This window comes from Pocillopora damicornis, chromosome 10 (assembly GCF_964200805.1).
Source record: "Pocillopora damicornis chromosome 10, jaPocDami1.2, whole genome shotgun sequence".
In the NCBI taxonomy this organism is placed as follows: domain Eukaryota; kingdom Metazoa; phylum Cnidaria; class Anthozoa; order Scleractinia; family Pocilloporidae; genus Pocillopora; species Pocillopora damicornis.
Window position 1 is genome coordinate 1,498,116 of NC_142679.1, and position 18,578 is coordinate 1,516,693.

The window sequence follows — 18,578 nt, forward strand, 5'->3', positions numbered from 1 at the left end:
CAGGTAAATAAATTCGATTTAAAAAAATACATATCTCTCGTCATTTGAGTGAAATACCCGGCCGTTCGTTACCTTTTCCAGTTATTCAAAAGAGAATCATGTTCAATGTAACATACCCGGGAGCTAACAAAGGAGTGAATGAAATGTCAGTTGGCCGCACCTGATATATTTGCCTACTAACCCTGCGCCATATTTGATTGCCTGATTTGTTCCCAGTCCTCTCTCGTACCTTTTCTAAGAGGGTTCTGAGCTTTCATTAGGGTGGTCCCGGTAACAACAAAAAATTTTGCGAGTAAGTCGTTGCTTAATCGGGCATCATGGACATTAATTTTAAAGGAAAGCGTGCTTTAGTTACTGGTGCTGGAAAAGGTAGAATCTTCCCTCTTCTATCACAACGAAAAATTGCATTTTTATGGTTTGCATGAAGGAGCGCGCGTCTATATAATACACTGGCGTTCATTACTATGATTTTACGAACGTCACGCAAATCGGCGCAAAATGTCGCGTTAGATTGGAACACGGTACTTCTAAAGGTATCAGTTAGACCGAAAAATACAGGAACGATATGACGAAAACGTGGTTGTTTATCGGTAGGGATAGGTCGCAGCACTGCTAAGATGTTAGTTGAATGTGGTGCTGAGGTCATCGCTTTATCACGAACTCAAGCCGACTTAGACAGCCTAAAAGAGGAGGTAAAGTATAAACAAGGGAGTTCAAAAGTAGTTACGAGTGAGATTACATTACAAACACATCACTGATTTCATTACAAGAACTGCCTTAATGAGCTAGATTCTTTGACTCATAGTTTTTATTACTATTATTATCATCATCATTGTTATTATTATCATTATTACTATCATCATTATTATTATTATTAACACAATAATTTTTGTCACTATCATTAATAAAATGGGGAGGGGAAGAAAGGAGGTAGTAGAGACACTCCTCATGTGATTATCAGACATGTTTTTCTGACAAAATTTCCTACTGTCCTTTCCATATCAATTTTATGCCAGTCAGTAAACACAATTCAGCTGGATAGTCAGTTATTTGATAACATGAATATATATATATATGATGTAATAAGGTCTTAAAATACCAGTAACAACTTTTGATGGAATTGTTTTGGTTATTTATGCTCACTCATGGTCATTCCTGGTCACTTGTGTCATTGGAAAGAAACTTCTTGGAAATTTTGAAACACTCTATTATGCCCACCCATTACCAGTAAGGTGTAATTCAATCTTTGCTTACTTGAGAAAGGTTGGAGTTACTCTGAAAGAGTTGGCAATTAAAAATTTTAATTTAAGTCACTATGCCTTTATACAAGCTTTGTGCATCCTCCTGACACTTGTTTCTTGGAATAATTGCTTGCAAACTTGCCAGATACAGTTGGGAAGGTTTCTTAGATTACGTTTGACTGAAACATGGATTAAAATTATACAACAACTTTTAATATTGAATTTTCCTCTTTGATTAGGCACCAACAATTCAGACAGTTTGTATTGATTTGTCTGACATTGAGGCTGCAGTGAAGAAAGTAAATAGCCTTGGTGATATAGATCTTTTAGTAAACAATGCAGGAATTGCATTATTGGATCCTTTTGAAGAAATCAAGATGGGAGATTTTGACAAGTATGTGTTCAAATGTTTTAGGCCACATGAGCATTGCCATTCAAATCTGTATGAAAATTTTGATGCTTTTTGGCTGACTGGCGAAAACAAAATTATTTGTTATGCATTGATTTCTTCTTTCTCCCACTTTCAGCATATGGTAACTATAAATAACCATTATCCATGGTGACTCCCTTGTATATCATAGCTTGGCCATTAAGTTAAACACAGGTTATTTGATACTTCCTAAGAAATAAATAAGCCTTTTTGAGAGTTTTTCTTATTTTGCAATCTTTTTTTATGATCATAGGATATTTTCAGTGAATGTGAAAGCACCTCTGTTTATTGCACAGGTATAGTAGCCATTTTTGTAGTTTTAAGACTGCTACATGTGTATTCATTAAACTTTGTTAAAGGTTTGAAACAGTTTATATTTCATTTATTAGGCTGTTTCAAAAAGGATGATTGCCAAAGGGAGTGGAGGAGCAATAGTTAATGTTTCCAGTCAGGCTTCAATGATAGCTTTAAAAGATCACACTCTGTACTGTAAGTTTGACTACCAATCACTGATGTAAAATGACTGCATTAAAAAATACAATTTGCAGAATTATACAATAAAGAGTAAGTCAAGACATGATGGCCTACAACAGAGGAGAATATTCTCTTGTCACTCTACACTATCATTTTGCTACCGCAATTCTTAATATAAACCTTTACTGGTGTTGCATTTGTTGTAGGTTCTACAAAGGCAGCTATGGATATGTTTACAAAAACAATGGCATTAGAACTGGGCCCTTACAAGGTGAGTGATGGTCAAGGATGGTTGGTATTAAGGAAAAAAAAACATGACATGAAATTACCAGTACTTGGTTTGAAACGAGCCTTTGTCTACAGTTAGTTTAATTTTCATAACAGTGAACCATGTCACTGCCAAATAAGAAAACATTGTTTATTTAACCCAGATCAGAGTAAATGCTGTGAACCCTACTGTTGTGATGACTGATATGGGAAGGATCGGTTGGTCTGATCCTGCAAAGGCAAAGCCAATGCTAGATACAATACCACTTGGAAGGTTTGCAGGTAAGTTACATTTACAGTGTTTAACCCCAAATTATGACATTTTTCTTATATGTATTACGGCTTCTGAAACAATCTCTTAAAAATTAAAAAAGTAGGTACCCAGTACATGTATTATTCCTCAGTTTGCAAAATTAGTAATCAAACCTTACAATATATTCTGTTGCAGAAGTAGAGGATGTTGTTCATGCCATTCTTTATCTCCTAAGTGATAAAGCTGGTATGGTTAATGGAACTATGTTGCCTATTGATGGAGGGCGTCTTGTTCAATAGACAGGCTACACTGTACATTAGACTCTAAGACTGTTGATAGGAAACTTAATCAGGCTCTCTGTAACATATATTGTACAAATGGAATGCACATCCTATATGTTTGTGGTTAGTTTTATTTTCACTCAAATGTTATGAAAGAATGAAAAAATGTCTTATTTACAAATTTATGGTGAATAACAAATGTTTATATTTAGTAGTGGTAAATGAAATAAATAAAGGTTTTGGTATATTGCAATGATTTTTTAGTGTCATGTTTACTCTTTGGCATCAGCAATGCCCCCTGATGTGACTGCAAATGTGGCTTCATTCTCTGGAAGATCAGGGCTGTGAACAAAATGGATATTTCTTAGGGAGAATCAAAACCAGAGTCCCTCTTGTGAGATCATACACTGATCTGGCTAGTGTAGTGAAATATTGCCCTGACCTTATTTATTTATTATTTGCTGATGAAATAGGAAAATAAGTTATTGCATGCACATGCAATTCTTGTAGATAATTACATGAAAATTATTTGTATTTAAAAATCATCTTAAGCTGTGACTCAAATTATTGAAGAATTGTCATAGAGGCTACTAAAGGAGGTTTCTAACCTGTCATATATCTTTGCAATTCTTGTTTCTCCCCTCCCTTTCCTCAAACTAATGCGAGTTGTAGAGGCATGTGCCAGAATGTGTCCACCAATTGGCTTCTTGGGATCAGCTTGGAAGCTGAGAAATGATCAAATCTGGGTGAGTATATTTCTTGCTTATAATAGAAATTTACAATGAATAGCTAATTGTTTCCTTCTCATGAAAGGTTCAGTTTACCTCATTGTTGCTGTTATCCAACAAGCCAGTCAGCAATGAAGAAAAAAAGGTATATACTGTGAGTAGGATAGGGAATGAAATATTGACACTCAATGTAAATTGCTTATTTTGTAAATACACACCTCCTGGATCTGCTGTCATCTGCAAATAAACAGTAGAATAACATATCACTATGCCTCTCTCAGCTGAAATATGGCAAAAATAAGGAAGATGCACCCAATGTAACTGATCAAAGGACAACATTAATTAAATGCTGATTTACCCAGTATGTATATATGCACTACCTGATTGGTGACAAAGACTGCAACATTAAATTCTGTGAAATAGAGAAAATGCTGCTATTAAGAGGATTAAGAGTTGATGTAAACACTACTTTGTTGACAGAGATATAAAGCTAATTGGTTTGTTGACCATCCATGAAAATATGTCCCTTAGAGGGGCCAAATGGTTTCAGGAGTATGTTAAAACTTGAGCAGCAGATGGACACAAAAATCTTACTTGTTCTCTGTTTATAATGGGAAGACTATCAGATATCTATTGCTTACCCTCAGACAGTTTTTGTAGTCGAGATAACATCTGTGCTAGTTTTTGTTGCCTGTCAGCCAATTCACCTCTTCCACAAAAATCAACTCTAAATAATGCCATTATTGAGTCAATTATCTGGAAGAGATGATACACAAAACATTGTTGGAACACTACCAAAGAAAATTTGCCCTTTGATTTTAGAAGTTTGAGGAGCTAATTTTAGAATAATAACCTATTTTCAATAAATTGTAATTTTCCAATTCGTGCATACCATAAGTTTGAATACTCCTGGTTCTTCATGAAACTTTGCAGCCACACTATCCATCAACTCATATTGGTGTTCACCTTTAGATTTTAATAGTAATAATATCTATTGGTAATATTTATCGTATACCTTGTGGAATTGTAAAAAAAATTGATTATAACAATCAACTGATACAATGGTGATTTAAAAAGTTGTTTTAACCATTACTATACTCTAATTAAATCACCAAAAAGACGGGCTGGGCAGCTAATGGTAAAATCCATATAGTTTCAAATAAGTATTGTGACCTACTTGTATATGCTCTGCAATAGAGAACATTGTCCAGCATTGCATTCTGGTCAAGATTAAACCTGTCTGCAATCTCTCGTAGGCGATCAGGTCTGCTATTATTGATTAAGGAGCTAAAGTTGCAGATTTACTGTTTTTAAAAAAATACAGAAATGGCTTAAAAGTGCAAAATAATTAACGTTTAGAGTGGTTGATTACATGTGTGAAATTCAAGGAAAAAAAAAAGGATACAAAGTATTCTAAAAGAGGAACAAATTAAATGAGTTAGTGAAGTTTGTATTTAATAATTTTGTCTATGAGCCTCCACAATGGATTAACAATAAGTAGCCGAATGACTGCCTTTTTGAGGGTATGGTCATTTTCAGACATTCAAGTATATTGATTTCCTTTGAAAGACACTCCCTCAAGTGCCAGTCTTCCAACTCAGGCCTTATACAAACATTTTAAAAACAATACTATGGTCACTTAGTTCACAACACCATAAAATAATGTTTACATCATTCATCCATGCATATTTAAGAACTGATTATGGATGGTAAGGTTACAGGGAAGCCTTACTAAATGTTGCAGATAACATCATCATTACCAATATAAGCTAAGGGAAATTGCAGATAGTTTTGACCATACACATAAATCATATTAATGGATTTGTTTAGTTAAAAGTACCTCAGTATCAATGAAAATCACTTTTCCACCGGTGTACCCATTTGCACCTGGCAGCTGTGCTGAAACTAACGGTATCACATTTAACAATATTAACTTCATTTTAATCCAAAGAGAAAACAACTCAGTCAGAGAATGTTTTTAAAACTCACCACAGAGTGTGTGTGACAGTTGAGTTTTGCCGGTCCTGAACTCTGATTGATAAAAAAAGGGTTGTCCTCATTTTTATTCAACAGAGGATTTTTAAGGTATAATAGTGACAAGATTACTTACAAAATCATCTCTGAAAAAAGATTGGATATGTGTAATGTAATAAATACGTAGCTTTTGAAAAGTCAGAGACTACTACAATAATACCAGTGGGTTACTTTACCTCCAAAAACCTCTGTTATAGACATGCTCTCTATTCCTCCTAAAATTGTGAGACTCAAATGTTTAAAATCAAGCAAAAATGTGTCTTAATAAGTCAAAGTCAAAGTAGTATGTTAAAAATACATCTGAAACTGATCAACACATACCTCCAAGGAGTTTGCTGTGGAAAACAGAATGTTGTAAAAACATGTTTTAGTACTTGCTGAGATAAGTAATAGGTTTCACTTTTAATTTACATACTCCAGCTCAGTGCTTCCACTAGAAATCCTGAAAACCATCTTCCTCATATCACTGTATTCTAAAGCTGTGACAAATCCAGCATTCTATAAGAAAAAGAGTGAAATTGTCATATAGAGGATCAAAAGAGATGAATGATAGTTTAGGATCAGGTAACAAAGTTTTTCAGAAATACTTACAGCTAACTTTGCAGAAGCTTCCTGAAAGAAATCAAAGGTAATTAGTCAGTCAAATATTCTCATACAACGGAGCAAAACTAATTATAATTGTAATGGATGGATAAATTTCAAGAAGGATAACATTTGAGAAAATCTATGAAGTGTCTTTCTTTATTAGTTTTAAAATCATATAAAGAAGAAATCAAAATAAGGTAATTTGAATTAAAAATCTTGGCGATCTTGGCAATGTCACGAAACATTGATTTCACCTTAATTTTCTCCATTTTTGCCTCTGATATGCCTTTTATCTGACACATCTTTCGCCTTGTAGTCATCTGCACACCCTGTGGAAATACAATCAATTAATCAAACACCCCAATCAATTTTGTTAATAGGCCCGATGAAGGGTTTGTAATCCGTCGTCTTAGTTTATACCAAAAGTGCACTTTAGACTTAAGTAGGTAACGTGTTGATGGCTCTTCAAGCGATGTTTTTACTTTATAAAAGCCCATTTTTTAAGAATGCCCACAAATTTTAAGCTGCTACATACCTTTATGGTGCATATTCCCGCTGATTTGAGCTTCTTTATATCAGCCACATTCTGAAAAACAAATAAACCAAGAATTTTGAGTTAAAAGACTGTACAGAGGAGCGTATTTGAACCGAAAAAGGTCACTTTATACGTTATTGTCATGCATACTCACAATTCCATGGTTCTGTAGAAGGTCAATGTCTTGATAAAATGAATCCTAAAGTGTTAAGCGAAAAAAGTTTAATAACATGTAGAAAATACTCATATATATATATTTGATATTCCAAATTTTATATCTATGGAAAAAAACTCCCTTTTATTCAGCTGATTAGTTACAATGTATTAATAACTTATATATGCTACATTTTAGAAAAACACGATAGTTAAATTTTTAAATTAAACTCAACAGCCTTTGAAAAAAACATTTTCTCTTACCTCTTCCTGGTCGCTTAATTCTTCTTCCACCACTTGATCGCGACTAGTGGTAATTTCCATTATATTTAAGTTTTTTTTCTGATGTTGTTAAGCTTCTTAAACCTGTGGTAAAATATAAGATGTCTCTTCATTTTTTTTGGACGTGAATGGTTTTCTATAATAATAATAGTAATCGTTCGGGTTTTTTTGCTCTAAATTCATTGAGAAATTTTACTTCTCACCGACAAGCTGTTTGAAAAGAATTTAGATCGTACAACCAGAAACTACTCTGTCGCTTTGAGTTACCTTTTAAAACAAAAGCAACACCTTACAGTGTGAAACTTTTACGTTTCTTGGCCAACAGAACCTGCTTAGGAAATGAAACGGAAACGTGGTTTTTCTTCCCGCGCAAAATGAGCGGTAGACGCGCACATTTTTCCCGCCACTTTATTCACTACAGCTAAGGACATCAATAGGATGTCTTACATCATTCAGTAAAAAGAATCAGAGAGAAAAACTCACTTGTGAATGATACTAGGAAACATTATCAGTTTTGGAGCGGCTTGAGTAAAATATATGTTCATACGCGGTGATGTAATCAAATTAATCTGACCAATCGGATCTAGCCCCAAATAGTTGATCAGAAAGAAAGGAAACATCATTAGCACAGCTCTCTGAGGGTAAACCTTCTTCACGTGTAAACGTGCGCATTGAAAGAGAGCCAGTGTGCCCATTTTAGATTGATGAAAAAAGTCGTCGCGAATAAGTTTACCATGAAACTTGCGTTCCTTCCGATCTAAAATCTAAAGCAATAATTTTCTTTAAGATAAGTTTCATAAATACTAATTTATCCAGCGCTGGGGCTCTAATTTCCATTAGGGAACGTGCTAAGTTTGTTTACTGACCTTGATTTGGACCCTGGCGAAAGTTCTTGTTTTGGCTTATGATATCAAAGATTAATTCGGGTGATTGGAAGCATTAAGTGTGTTGTTTTTTATTAGCGAGATTCTTGCAAAAGTGTTTGGGTTAGTATTCTGAAAACAAATGTTTTATCTTTCAAGGTCGGTCGGCCTGCTTGATCACTTATGCATTGGTAGCGAATAAATAAGTACTAATGTACTTTAGAGTTAACTTAGAAGTCAGTGGGAATCAAAGAGAGATGAATCAGAGTTAGATTCAAACGACCTTAGTTTCACAGTGTGAAGTTAAATTAATGTATGCAGTATTTCATATGAGTTAAACGAGAGAATTAAGACTGGAAAAGACAGATCGCAAGTTATTGGTGCCTTTCGTAAAAGGTTGTTGCGGTCTGCTGCTAGTTTTCCCATCATTGCGACCCAGCTCATGCACGGAGAACTCTACTTCAACGGCAACTACGTGAAGTTGTTTCTGGGCTTGAAGACGTGCCATTGACAATATCACTACCTCGTCATCACGGCCGAATCGCCAAATCTCACGCGTGTACTCTAATGTTTACACTCCTTTCATTCACTTGAAAAGTATTCTCACACGTCGCAAAATAAACATGCAAAATATCTTTTCAGACAACTCATTATAATCAAGTTTATTTCCACCTTTATTAATTTATATATTACTTATCAAATAACATGCACTTTTTTGTTTGTTTATATCATCTGTACAAGTAATACAGACCCTTTACTCTATTTGGATACTTTAACCCTTTAACTCCCAATATGTCATTTGTAATTCTCCTTACGGTCTGCTGTACAGTTCTGATGTTAGTTTGGAGAATTTGGCATTGGATCAACTAATAATCCCCTAATTAAGATTTTTCTTTATTCTCATCACTTGTCTGCTCGATATTGTATTGATATTGTAAGGAGAAATTCTGTCTTGGTCACTCATGGGAGTAAAGGGTTAAACTTCGATATCTTGAGAACCCCTAATTTTAATTTGAACTCGGCGTCTTTCACATAGTTATCCTTGAACGCATTTGTAGTATTGTTCCACCAGGTTACTAATGTGAGCGAAAGCAGTTCTTAAACCAACCTTCAACAGACCTAGAAAAATACGAAAAGTACAATCAATAAGGTGTCTCAACCAAGGAGAAGAGGGTCGCACAGGAGGCGAGCGTGGCCTAGTGGTTAGGGCGCTGCACTTGTAAGCCGGAGGTCCCGGGTTCAAGTCCTCCTCCCTGCCACTGGATGGATTTGTCTTCGGTGGCCCCGAATTCAACTCCTGCACGCTTTGTAAATAGCCAACTGGTCTGCCTCCTACCAGTTGGGGTTTTTAACGAGTTTCTGTTGATTTACGATATTTGTTTCCTTATTTACAGTGTCCCCAATTAGCACAGCAGTGCTAAAATACACTGACACTTAAATAAAGTTATTATTATTATTATTATTATTATTATTATTATTAATAAATCAAAACCATAACTGAGGTGTGGCGTCCATGAATTGAGATATCTTCAGTATTTACCTGATTTATAGCTACCTTCCAGCATCGTCTGCAACGAGTCTCGGACGTCAATTTGAATCAGTATTGCTGCATTTGTGTGAACTGAAGAATCTGGAACAAACAAAGAAACCGTCTCTTTCGACTCAGTTGATAAAGCAAAATCATCTCGTAATACCCCACCGACGAAGCACCACAGTTTCTTTAGAAAGTTATCCCCTTTGTTCATTTCAGTTAACGTTCAATACCTCAAGCTCCTTGATATGTTTCTAGCTTTGCAGAATATTGCAATATATTATAACACATTTCGATTAAGCGTAGTAAAACCAAAGCAAAGAAGTAAGGGCTAATCAGAACCAAGGAGGTATCACATGGAGCTGTTGAAAGCCATGAATGAAAACAGGCAATCTCTGAAGCTCAGCAGTGGAGCTATCTCTACAAAAAGACTCATTTTGCTTATTAATCCATCTCAATTGATATTCGAGATGAAATTATTCGCCAAGACGGAACACTTTTAACGCTGAAGACGTAAAGTCGTCGACCATCTTCTCCAGCGTGCAGGAAATCTTCCTGATTATTCGGTGATCTTTGTTTTCTTTTCATAATCTGCACGGAACTAAACTGATCACAACATCTCATGTTTTTATAGAAAGGAAAATCGCCAACAAGATTGTAGCTTGAGCAAACCCAACGCAGAGAGTAAGGGTGATCACGAGGAGGGGGGGGTGGGGGTGTGAGTGGGTTGGGGGGGTGAGTGGGTGGGGGGGTGAGTGGGCGGACACGGGGAAGGTAGGCACGGGGGTGAGCACGGGAAGGTTGAGAGGAAGGGGGAGGGGAGGGAAAGGATTTTTACAAACGTTTCCCACCCAACAGCAAACAACATGGACATTTTAGTGCAACAATGGACGTGTACTAGACGGAAGGGTGTAAGTTTACGACATTCATTTACAAGCTTGAACTGCTCTAAGGATGTCTTTCATCTGACAGACGTTCCGTTGTTGGCGAGCTATGGACGTGGCGTGTGTCTATCCTGAATGAGAGTTTATTTACACAGGACTTTAGAAACGATGATCTGATGATTATATACAAGAATCAATTTACGAGTGGCAGCTTGTGTTTCCGCTAAAGATAATAACTTCATTTAAAAATCCGCGGGTTTAATTATAGCTAGAGTAATCCATTTATTTTGCGGTTATGAAAGGTTCGAGCTCACGGAACGCATAACCTATGCCCAGAACAGACCAGAATGCCAATTGCTCCTCCCTAAATTTACAGTGAATCTTGTGTGGGCGTATATCCTACAATGCATCTAACAACTGAGGGAAAGCCTAAGATCCCTCACTGTCTAAACGCAACAAGGAAGCTATTAACAAAACAGGAATAGTTCATTCACCGATGATATATTTTTGTACCTGATGAAGTGTGAGGTGATAACACAAATCCAGACAGGTCTGCAAGCACTCTTGTGAACCCCTACCCAGAAAGAGACATATTAGCGCGTTGTCAAATTATCGGCTCGTCCTCACTCCGTAAATTAAAAAAGTAAGTTGATCCATTATCACGTAATCATATATAAATCCTATTAACGAATTCTTCAACAATTCATTGCATTGATGGACTACCGCGACGTTTGTTTACTTACTTAGAACCCCCAGCAATTTAAAACGTAGTAACTACACTTATATGAAACTTCTTCAAACGAAACAATCGTAATAGAAGTGCTAGAAGATTTCAAGCTAAGTTGGAGAAAATTGTAAAAGATGGTGTACCCTCTTACGCCCTTTTTTTTTTTTTTTTTTTCGTAACAACATTTGATTTATTTTGGCGACGGTTCAAGCTGCTCTGTCGCCCTTCAAAAACAACTTCCCGTCTGATTTAAAAAGATATATTCAACCGCGTGTTTGTTAAACGAAGCGGGCAGGAAATTGCAACTCCAAGCCACAAGATAAGCCGTAAAACTGATTAATAGACTGCCAAATAACACTCGAAGGTCACCAAGAATATGGCCTGAACCCAACAACTTTCTGTGAAGAAGAACACTACTATCCTGGCGCGCGCGTCTTAGGGTTTGATTTGGTTTGTGATCGTAAAAAACATTGTCGCACACACTAATGTTTTGGTCTTTTGGAAAGTTGATGTGTTTAAATTTTTCTAAAAACCAAGCTCTGCTGAAAGACTAACCTGAACTTGTGGAATGTGGGAATGATACGTTGACCATAACACCATTCCTACAATATTAAAAAAATTTGACACATTGTAAATTTTTATCTTTTTCTATGTTTATGGTATTTATCATGTTGTAATATGTGGATTGTGACACCCAACCCATTTCACCAATCGCAAGAGGGGGCGTAATCAACATTCCCCTATTAGGGGGGGAAGGGTCCTACACCAGCATCATCCTGGTGTTGGAGGGGGGGGGACGCCAAGTTTTCTTAAATTCAAGAATGATCACTTTTTCGATAAAAAGGTGACCACCCTCTCCCTTATCTAGGCCTATACATCGTTCGAGTGAATAACGTATGCAACATATTTGCGTCAAAGCTTTGGCGTGAACTCGCAATAGTGGCATTATTCGATAATATCGCTCAGATTGCAGTGGTTGGAGTGCATTTCGATTAAGTGTCGCGAAACCACAGCCAAAGTAATCACAACGACCAATCAGGTTATAGGACAATATCACATGAACTCGACGCAAGAACACGCAAACTGCCTGGAGCGCGGGAAAAGTCTAGAAAATCAGTCATGTGATTAGTTTTCAGAGTGGCGTGCTTTTTTTTTCTGGACTAATCATAGTACAAAAACGGTTTGACTTTTTAACACTCAATTAAAAATTTCTCTGACAGAATGGTATTGGAATGTTGCGTAGACTAGGTAGACCTTTCAAACAAACTACATGTACACCTTTCATTTGTTTCATTTTTCTTTGCTAAACCGCCATTATCGACAAATACCTGATGTTCCATTTCTAGTTAAGTACGATGGTATCCACATTCTTTGGAGACATACATCTCTGGGGGCAGCACTTGGCAGAGGAACACTGTATTTATTATATACGATGCTGGCGTGTGGAATTGACTCTGCAGATACGATAACAGAAAATTGTCAAGGGCTTCTCCCATGCTCTCCGACAAGATTGTTAATTATCCAAAATTATCCTACAACGTCAAAGTGGTAATCAAATGACGCCGTAAACAACAATAACAAACTGCTCTTTATAGAGAAAATAAAAATGGGTTACTACGTGTAAGGTCTGGTCATAACCTTCCACTCTTTGCTAGAAAGCAAAAACTACGTTTACTTAATTTCATTGCACAGGATTGATCCGACCTGCACTCAGCTTGCGTAATCTTTCCGTCATCAGTAAAGTTCAAAGACGAAGAAACATTTACTTACCCTCTACTTTTTGTAAAACTTCTTCTCCTCGAAAAGGTTGGTCTAGCTGGAACAAAAAAGGAATTGTAAATACAAGTTAGTCAAGATGATTGATTTTCGAGTTGGTTAAATCCCGGGGGGTACAGAAACAGTGTCCCTTAAACGGACTTCTATCATTTCTTGTCCATTACTGTCTCCACCTCTCAAGGATAAATAGAAAGACAGATTATCATTCAAGTGCACAGAGCCTTAGAGTTTTTCAGACTTAAAGAAACCAACATCATGAGAATTGTATAACAGACAGTAAAGATAATTCCTAAAGAGATTTTGAGAATGATAAGGTTAAGAACTACAGGTAGTATCACCCTCAGTGTAAAGCATATTATCATCAAGCCATATCTCTTATGTCAGCTCTGTCACCAATTTCTAACATGCACAAATGCAACTTTAAAATTACACGCATCTTACCTTGCCTCCCTTTTTCATTGCAAGCTGAAGGTAATCAAATGCAATGTCTGGAGGTACAGGGATGACACCTTCAATCTATGAAGTAAAATTAATGAAAAATAATAAGAAACATGGTAAATCTTAAGGTTGATCAAAAAACCACTTGCCAAAACATCATCGGGTAGTACACATGACTCTCCCCAACCTCCCTCAACTTTACAATCCCAAGATAGCAGGTGGGAACTGCTCATTTGTCACTTTTTGCTTTATCAAGGTACAAGACTGTTTACCTTTACAGCAGCCTTGTCGTTATGTGTAAAGCTTAGTCGTGATACTGTTACTCCATTCTTGGTGTCAGTCTTCTTCCAATTCTCACTCTCAATGATTTGACAGAGTCTTGCCCAAAACTAAACAAAACAAATTTTAATGATGAAAAATGTTTCATAAAATAGTCCTAGTTGGAAGAAACTAAATCATTTTTGCTAAACAGGACTATGAAAATTTGGTTGGCAGTCTAACTCACTTATATTTATGCAGGCCAGCAGTCAAGTAGCTTTTTAAGGGTTGGATCATTTAAAACTCTGGATAATCAGAATCCATACTAAATTATCCTGTTATAGCTATCCAAACTTCAGCTAACTAGATTCCAGCTGATCAAGATCTAGCCAAGAAAAATCCAGCTGCTTCAATCCAGAGTTCCACAATCTGTTGAGCCACAATCACACCAACAACACTCTGGAGAACCAAAATTTGACAAACCCCAATCATCAAATTCTGCTTAACTCCAATCTGGCTTACCAAAACCCATCCAAATCCCTATCCAAACCAAAATACTGTTTACTGACAAACATTTTTGTGTCTTCAGCTTGCATTTACCTCCATTCTCTGAACAGGATCCATACAAACTTCTTGCTTGGAATCATTTTCTCCTTGCCGCCTACTAGATGGTTTTCTAGACTGTGAAGTAAGTCAAGTAAGTATAGTAAGGATTATAATGTTAATAATAATAATAATAATAATAATAATAATAACTCTTTAAACCCTAACAGTGACGAACATCTAATTTCTCCTTACAACATCACTCACAAATCAAACATTAAGGTCATGAGATTACAGAAGAAGATCATCAACTAAAGAAACTCTTGATTGTTGAACAAATTCTCCTTGTCAGAATCTTAGGAAATGTCTAGGGAGTAGTATGGAGAATATGCATACTGATGTTAGAGAGTAAAGGGTTAATCAGGTAAGGACAGGCCAGAGAAAGACAGTTGTGGGTGGTATTGACCTCTGTTTATAAAACCTGAGCAGAATTCATCCAATCCAAAGTTTAAACCAATAATTCTGTTGATGACTTCAACTCAGTTTCTCTTTGTGTCAGTCACTGTTACCCTTGCACTAATCTCCAAAATACATACTCGTCTTGTCATCCTCTGTCGCACACTTTTTTTCCTCTTTTCAAATTTGTCTTGTGGCTCTGCTTGCAGAGATTCTGTTGCTGCATTGAGTACTTCCATCCAGCTCAGCTTATCATCCACAGTTTCTGTGCAAAAATAGAGCATTGCTTCAAATTTTTTAAAACATCTTAGGAAAATTTAGCTGTAATCTTTCAAATCTAAGCATTTAATTTGCATGAACTTGCCCCACTCCTGACTGCAATCACTTCTTTTGGGTCTTTCCTTTCCAATTTTGATTTTTTTTTTTTATCTTATTCACCTCAAAGGTTGTACTTTTCCTTTACATGGAGAAGCAATTTTGGATGCCTCAACCAAAATCAATACAATTAATTTTTATAAAGCATTATTTTTTGTCTCACAATAAGGCCACTTCTGATAGGGAAAGTAACACTTTGACAGCAAACTACAAGTCTTCTCCAGGCAGTAAGGTTATAAAGCACAGAATTGTATATTTATGAAATAATAAATCTAAACCTCATTCTTAACAAAACTGAGGGAGAGCTACAGTCACATTGACATAAAACATTTACCATCTCATATCTATCAGGCCAACACTAAATATGTTAAACAACTCTCTTATTTGCTTCAAATTTGTTTGTTGGGGAATTGCTATAAAATAGTATTAAAAGTTAACAAACAAACTCACCACAGCTAATGTAGTAAGTTCTCTTGGCAAAATCATCAAACACTGGACCAAGAGCAAAGCAGTTTGGTTTCTTCTTTCTTTCTCCTTCTTCAAGTTCACGTGCAGCATCTGTAGTATTATACATAAAAAAAAATAATACATAGTCCAATCACTTCATTTGCATAATGTAGTGAGTTGGTAATGAGTTAAAATTAAAAAAAGATCTTGGGCAAAAAAGACCACTAGGGTTGGGAGTTTAAAATTTATATAAAACATATTCTTACATGTGGAATTAAGTTCTATCCGTCCAGCTGGTTGGTTTAATGCAATATCATCCATTTTCCTGCAAATTAGACCACAATTTTATTTCTGTTTACACTGTTGACTTCCCATAACTAGCATTTTTGAGGGAATTGAAAAACGTTTCAGTTATCAAAAGTTGACATAAATAGGGAAAAAGCTACTGTGTTTATTGGCAGTATTTCTAATGATACTAGCGCACATTTTAACTGAACTTAATCAGTGGAGAGAATTTTGAGAAAAGGTTGGATATATAATGCATTGACAGAGTGAGTTTTTGAGCATTGACACTATTAGGTGATTGTTTATTCATCAGTTTTGCAAAACAGATCTTTCAGAGGCACAGGTGTTGAAAAAAATTTGTTTCCAAAGATGAAAGTATAGAGGGAAACTGAAAATGAGTGGGATTTCTAAAATTGGGATATTTTCAGAAATAGTTCACTGGCATGTGACCCAGAATGGTGCACTAAATTATGGCATGTTATTGAAAACATTTTTTTATGTTATCCATAGTTATATCCCCATAAATTAATTCAACCAACAATAACAATGCAAGTGAGGTTGACAACTATCAGGAAAAAATAATTGTTTGAAAAAATTGTCTGTTTTTTTAGCAGGTGTTTGCAAAATGGGACATGATGCTAATTTTGTGATATTCAACAGAGCAAAACAGATCTTACAACACTTAGAACTGATTTATTCAGATCTCTTCAGGGAGTCCTCTAAAGGTAAATCTCTCGCAATATTTCAAGATTTCTCAAATTTTCATCACCTGTTAAATTTTTTTTTTTTTTATAAACAACTGTGTACACCTTTACGAAGTTTGGTAAATTATGCAAATTGAAGGGAAGAGTGATGAAAAAACTGATAAAAAGATAACAAGACATTTTAAGAAAAATTACAAAAGCTGAATATCTTTTAGCATATCTGCAATTGTTGTCTGACTTGGCTGTATCTGCAGTTGTGAAAAGAAACAGAAACCCAGATCAATCTTCAATATATCCAGTACTAATCAATCAACAAAACTAGTTATGAAATCAACATTTTCCATATTTTGCAGTCTCATTTTAATAAAGGGATCATCACGCCTTCTTGTAAATTGTATAACTAACCACATCCTGTATTTCTTCTCAAAAAAATAATAATTTGCTGATTTGACAAAATTAAATGCAAAAGCATGTTTGAAATATCTCTATGGGTCGTCTGCATGGATAGAAAAATGAAAAAAATCACAAAGTAAAGAAAGAGGTCAGCTGGGAGCAATTTTCAAGAATTCCAAGCAATTTTAAGCAGTTATAAGGAATACTACAGGCAGTAAATTTTACCAGTAGCTGCCTGAAAAGGAAAACACTGAGTATGAGCTAGCCATGGTATAAATTTCTTTAGCACAATTTCATCAAGATCATACCGCCTTCCAAAAAGTCGAAGGTTCATAGGTTAAAACTACACTTCCTTCAGTGAATCAAAATTCTTTCATTTTGCTAAGAATTTGTGCTTTGCGTGCCTTAGCCAATATTTTAGTTTCATTTAGATTATATTTATAGACTGTTGCATAAACGCAATACGTAAGTGTAACTACTGTGTGAAAAAGTTTCAAGACAAGCTATGAAACAAAAGACTTTTGAGATCATTTCTCCCAGTATAATTAAATCATTCTACCAGATGTTTGGTAACAGAATATCACTGAGTAAATATAAGCTTATTGATTATGGAGCCTAATGCGATTGCTATCGAATCGCTCGACCAACATTGCTCAGATCTGAAACTTCAGACGAGCCAAAATGTCTCGAGTCTTCCGTAAAAGCTGATAAATTTTAAGTTTTCCCTCGCCGCACGAAATACGTAACAGCAAGTACACGGATGTTTTCTCGCTTCGGGCACGTTCTTTGATAAATATTTTACGATCTTTTCGTGAGTCGTGACTTCTCAGTACAGCCTTTTAACAGAGTTAAATATTCATGGATATTTACACAACAAAGAACCAAACAGAATTAAGGTGTCCATTACAAAAAGACACGAAAACAACAATAACAGTCACCTGTAATATGACCAAGAGGCTCCATTCGAACCTCTTACAAGCCGGCACCATCGTTTGCGCCAGTTCGTCTGACCAAGGACAGCTTGTCCACTTTCTTTAACAACCCAGCCTTCTTTGACAACAAATTCCTCTTCCATAGAAGCGAAAGTACAAAATTTTAATCCTACACTAAGACCATTCGCGAGGCAGCCATTTTAACTATTACCCATAACTCCTTTCCCGCTTGCATCACGATTTAGAGGACATTTGGCTATTTACCGAAATTCAACACTTTAAGAAGAAGCTTGACTGCTGCAGCATTGTCGCTCGCCTCCGGGTTCAATCTGATAAAACAGCATGAAATTAAGAAACGAACCCCATACCCAGGACACCTATGTCCAGTGGAAGACATTTCCAGATAACGTTCACGTGATCCCCAGCTGCAAAATGAAAAAAGGACTCATTATTTAACCAAATGGTGGAAAAACCCTAAACAAACAGAGAGTAAGGGGAAAATATTTCCTTCAAAAAAATTTCACGCGGAAACGCTTTAAAAGTGATGGCAAACTAAAAAAAAAACCAAGATTGTAAAACACAAAAGAACGAGAATCAAAATGACAGAAAAGGAAGAAGATCAAGATGTATTTTGCGACCGTAAAATCCACCAATAATAAACTGAAAGACAATACGACTATTGTCTTTGGTGACCAGCCCCAGT

The 18,578-nt window shown here is 35.9% G+C and overlaps 3 protein-coding genes across 3 annotated transcripts; 1 reads left to right on the plus strand and 2 right to left on the minus strand.

The window, feature by feature from the left end:
* Positions 1-211: 211 nt before the first annotated feature.
* LOC113667671 (L-xylulose reductase) lies at positions 212-3,199 on the plus strand. Its single transcript, XM_027183530.2, has 8 exons — positions 212-369; positions 595-692; positions 1,481-1,635; positions 1,925-1,967; positions 2,061-2,160; positions 2,352-2,416; positions 2,577-2,694; positions 2,861-3,199. The coding sequence occupies exons 1-8, from the start codon at positions 318-320 to the stop codon at positions 2,962-2,964; spliced, it is 735 nt and encodes a 244-aa protein (XP_027039331.2). The 5' UTR covers positions 212-317; the 3' UTR covers positions 2,965-3,199.
* On the minus strand, positions 2,550-7,643 carry LOC113667670 (meiotic recombination protein DMC1 homolog). Its single transcript, XM_027183529.2, has 20 exons — positions 7,531-7,643; positions 7,246-7,347; positions 6,983-7,027; positions 6,829-6,879; positions 6,548-6,622; positions 6,300-6,320; positions 6,124-6,206; positions 6,030-6,043; positions 5,885-5,923; positions 5,664-5,705; positions 5,515-5,579; positions 5,080-5,087; positions 4,852-4,943; positions 4,567-4,640; positions 4,316-4,430; positions 4,055-4,086; positions 3,893-3,911; positions 3,771-3,780; positions 3,555-3,671; positions 2,550-3,288 (listed from the first exon to the last, which is right to left on the minus strand). Exons 2-20 carry the CDS (start codon positions 7,303-7,305, stop codon positions 3,219-3,221), a joined length of 1,032 nt encoding a protein of 343 aa, XP_027039330.2. The 5' UTR covers positions 7,306-7,347; positions 7,531-7,643; the 3' UTR covers positions 2,550-3,218.
* A 550-nt stretch (positions 7,644-8,193) lies between these two features.
* LOC113667669 (uncharacterized) lies at positions 8,194-18,575 on the minus strand. Its single transcript, XM_089185046.1, has 13 exons — positions 17,882-18,575; positions 15,828-15,886; positions 15,565-15,672; positions 14,880-15,004; positions 14,341-14,421; positions 13,755-13,871; positions 13,486-13,560; positions 13,039-13,084; positions 12,597-12,722; positions 11,824-11,870; positions 11,055-11,115; positions 9,667-9,756; positions 8,194-9,245 (listed from the first exon to the last, which is right to left on the minus strand). The coding sequence occupies exons 1-13, from the start codon at positions 18,016-18,018 to the stop codon at positions 9,163-9,165; spliced, it is 1,155 nt and encodes a 384-aa protein (XP_089041172.1). The 5' UTR covers positions 18,019-18,575; the 3' UTR covers positions 8,194-9,162.
* Positions 18,576-18,578: the final 3 nt, after the last annotated feature.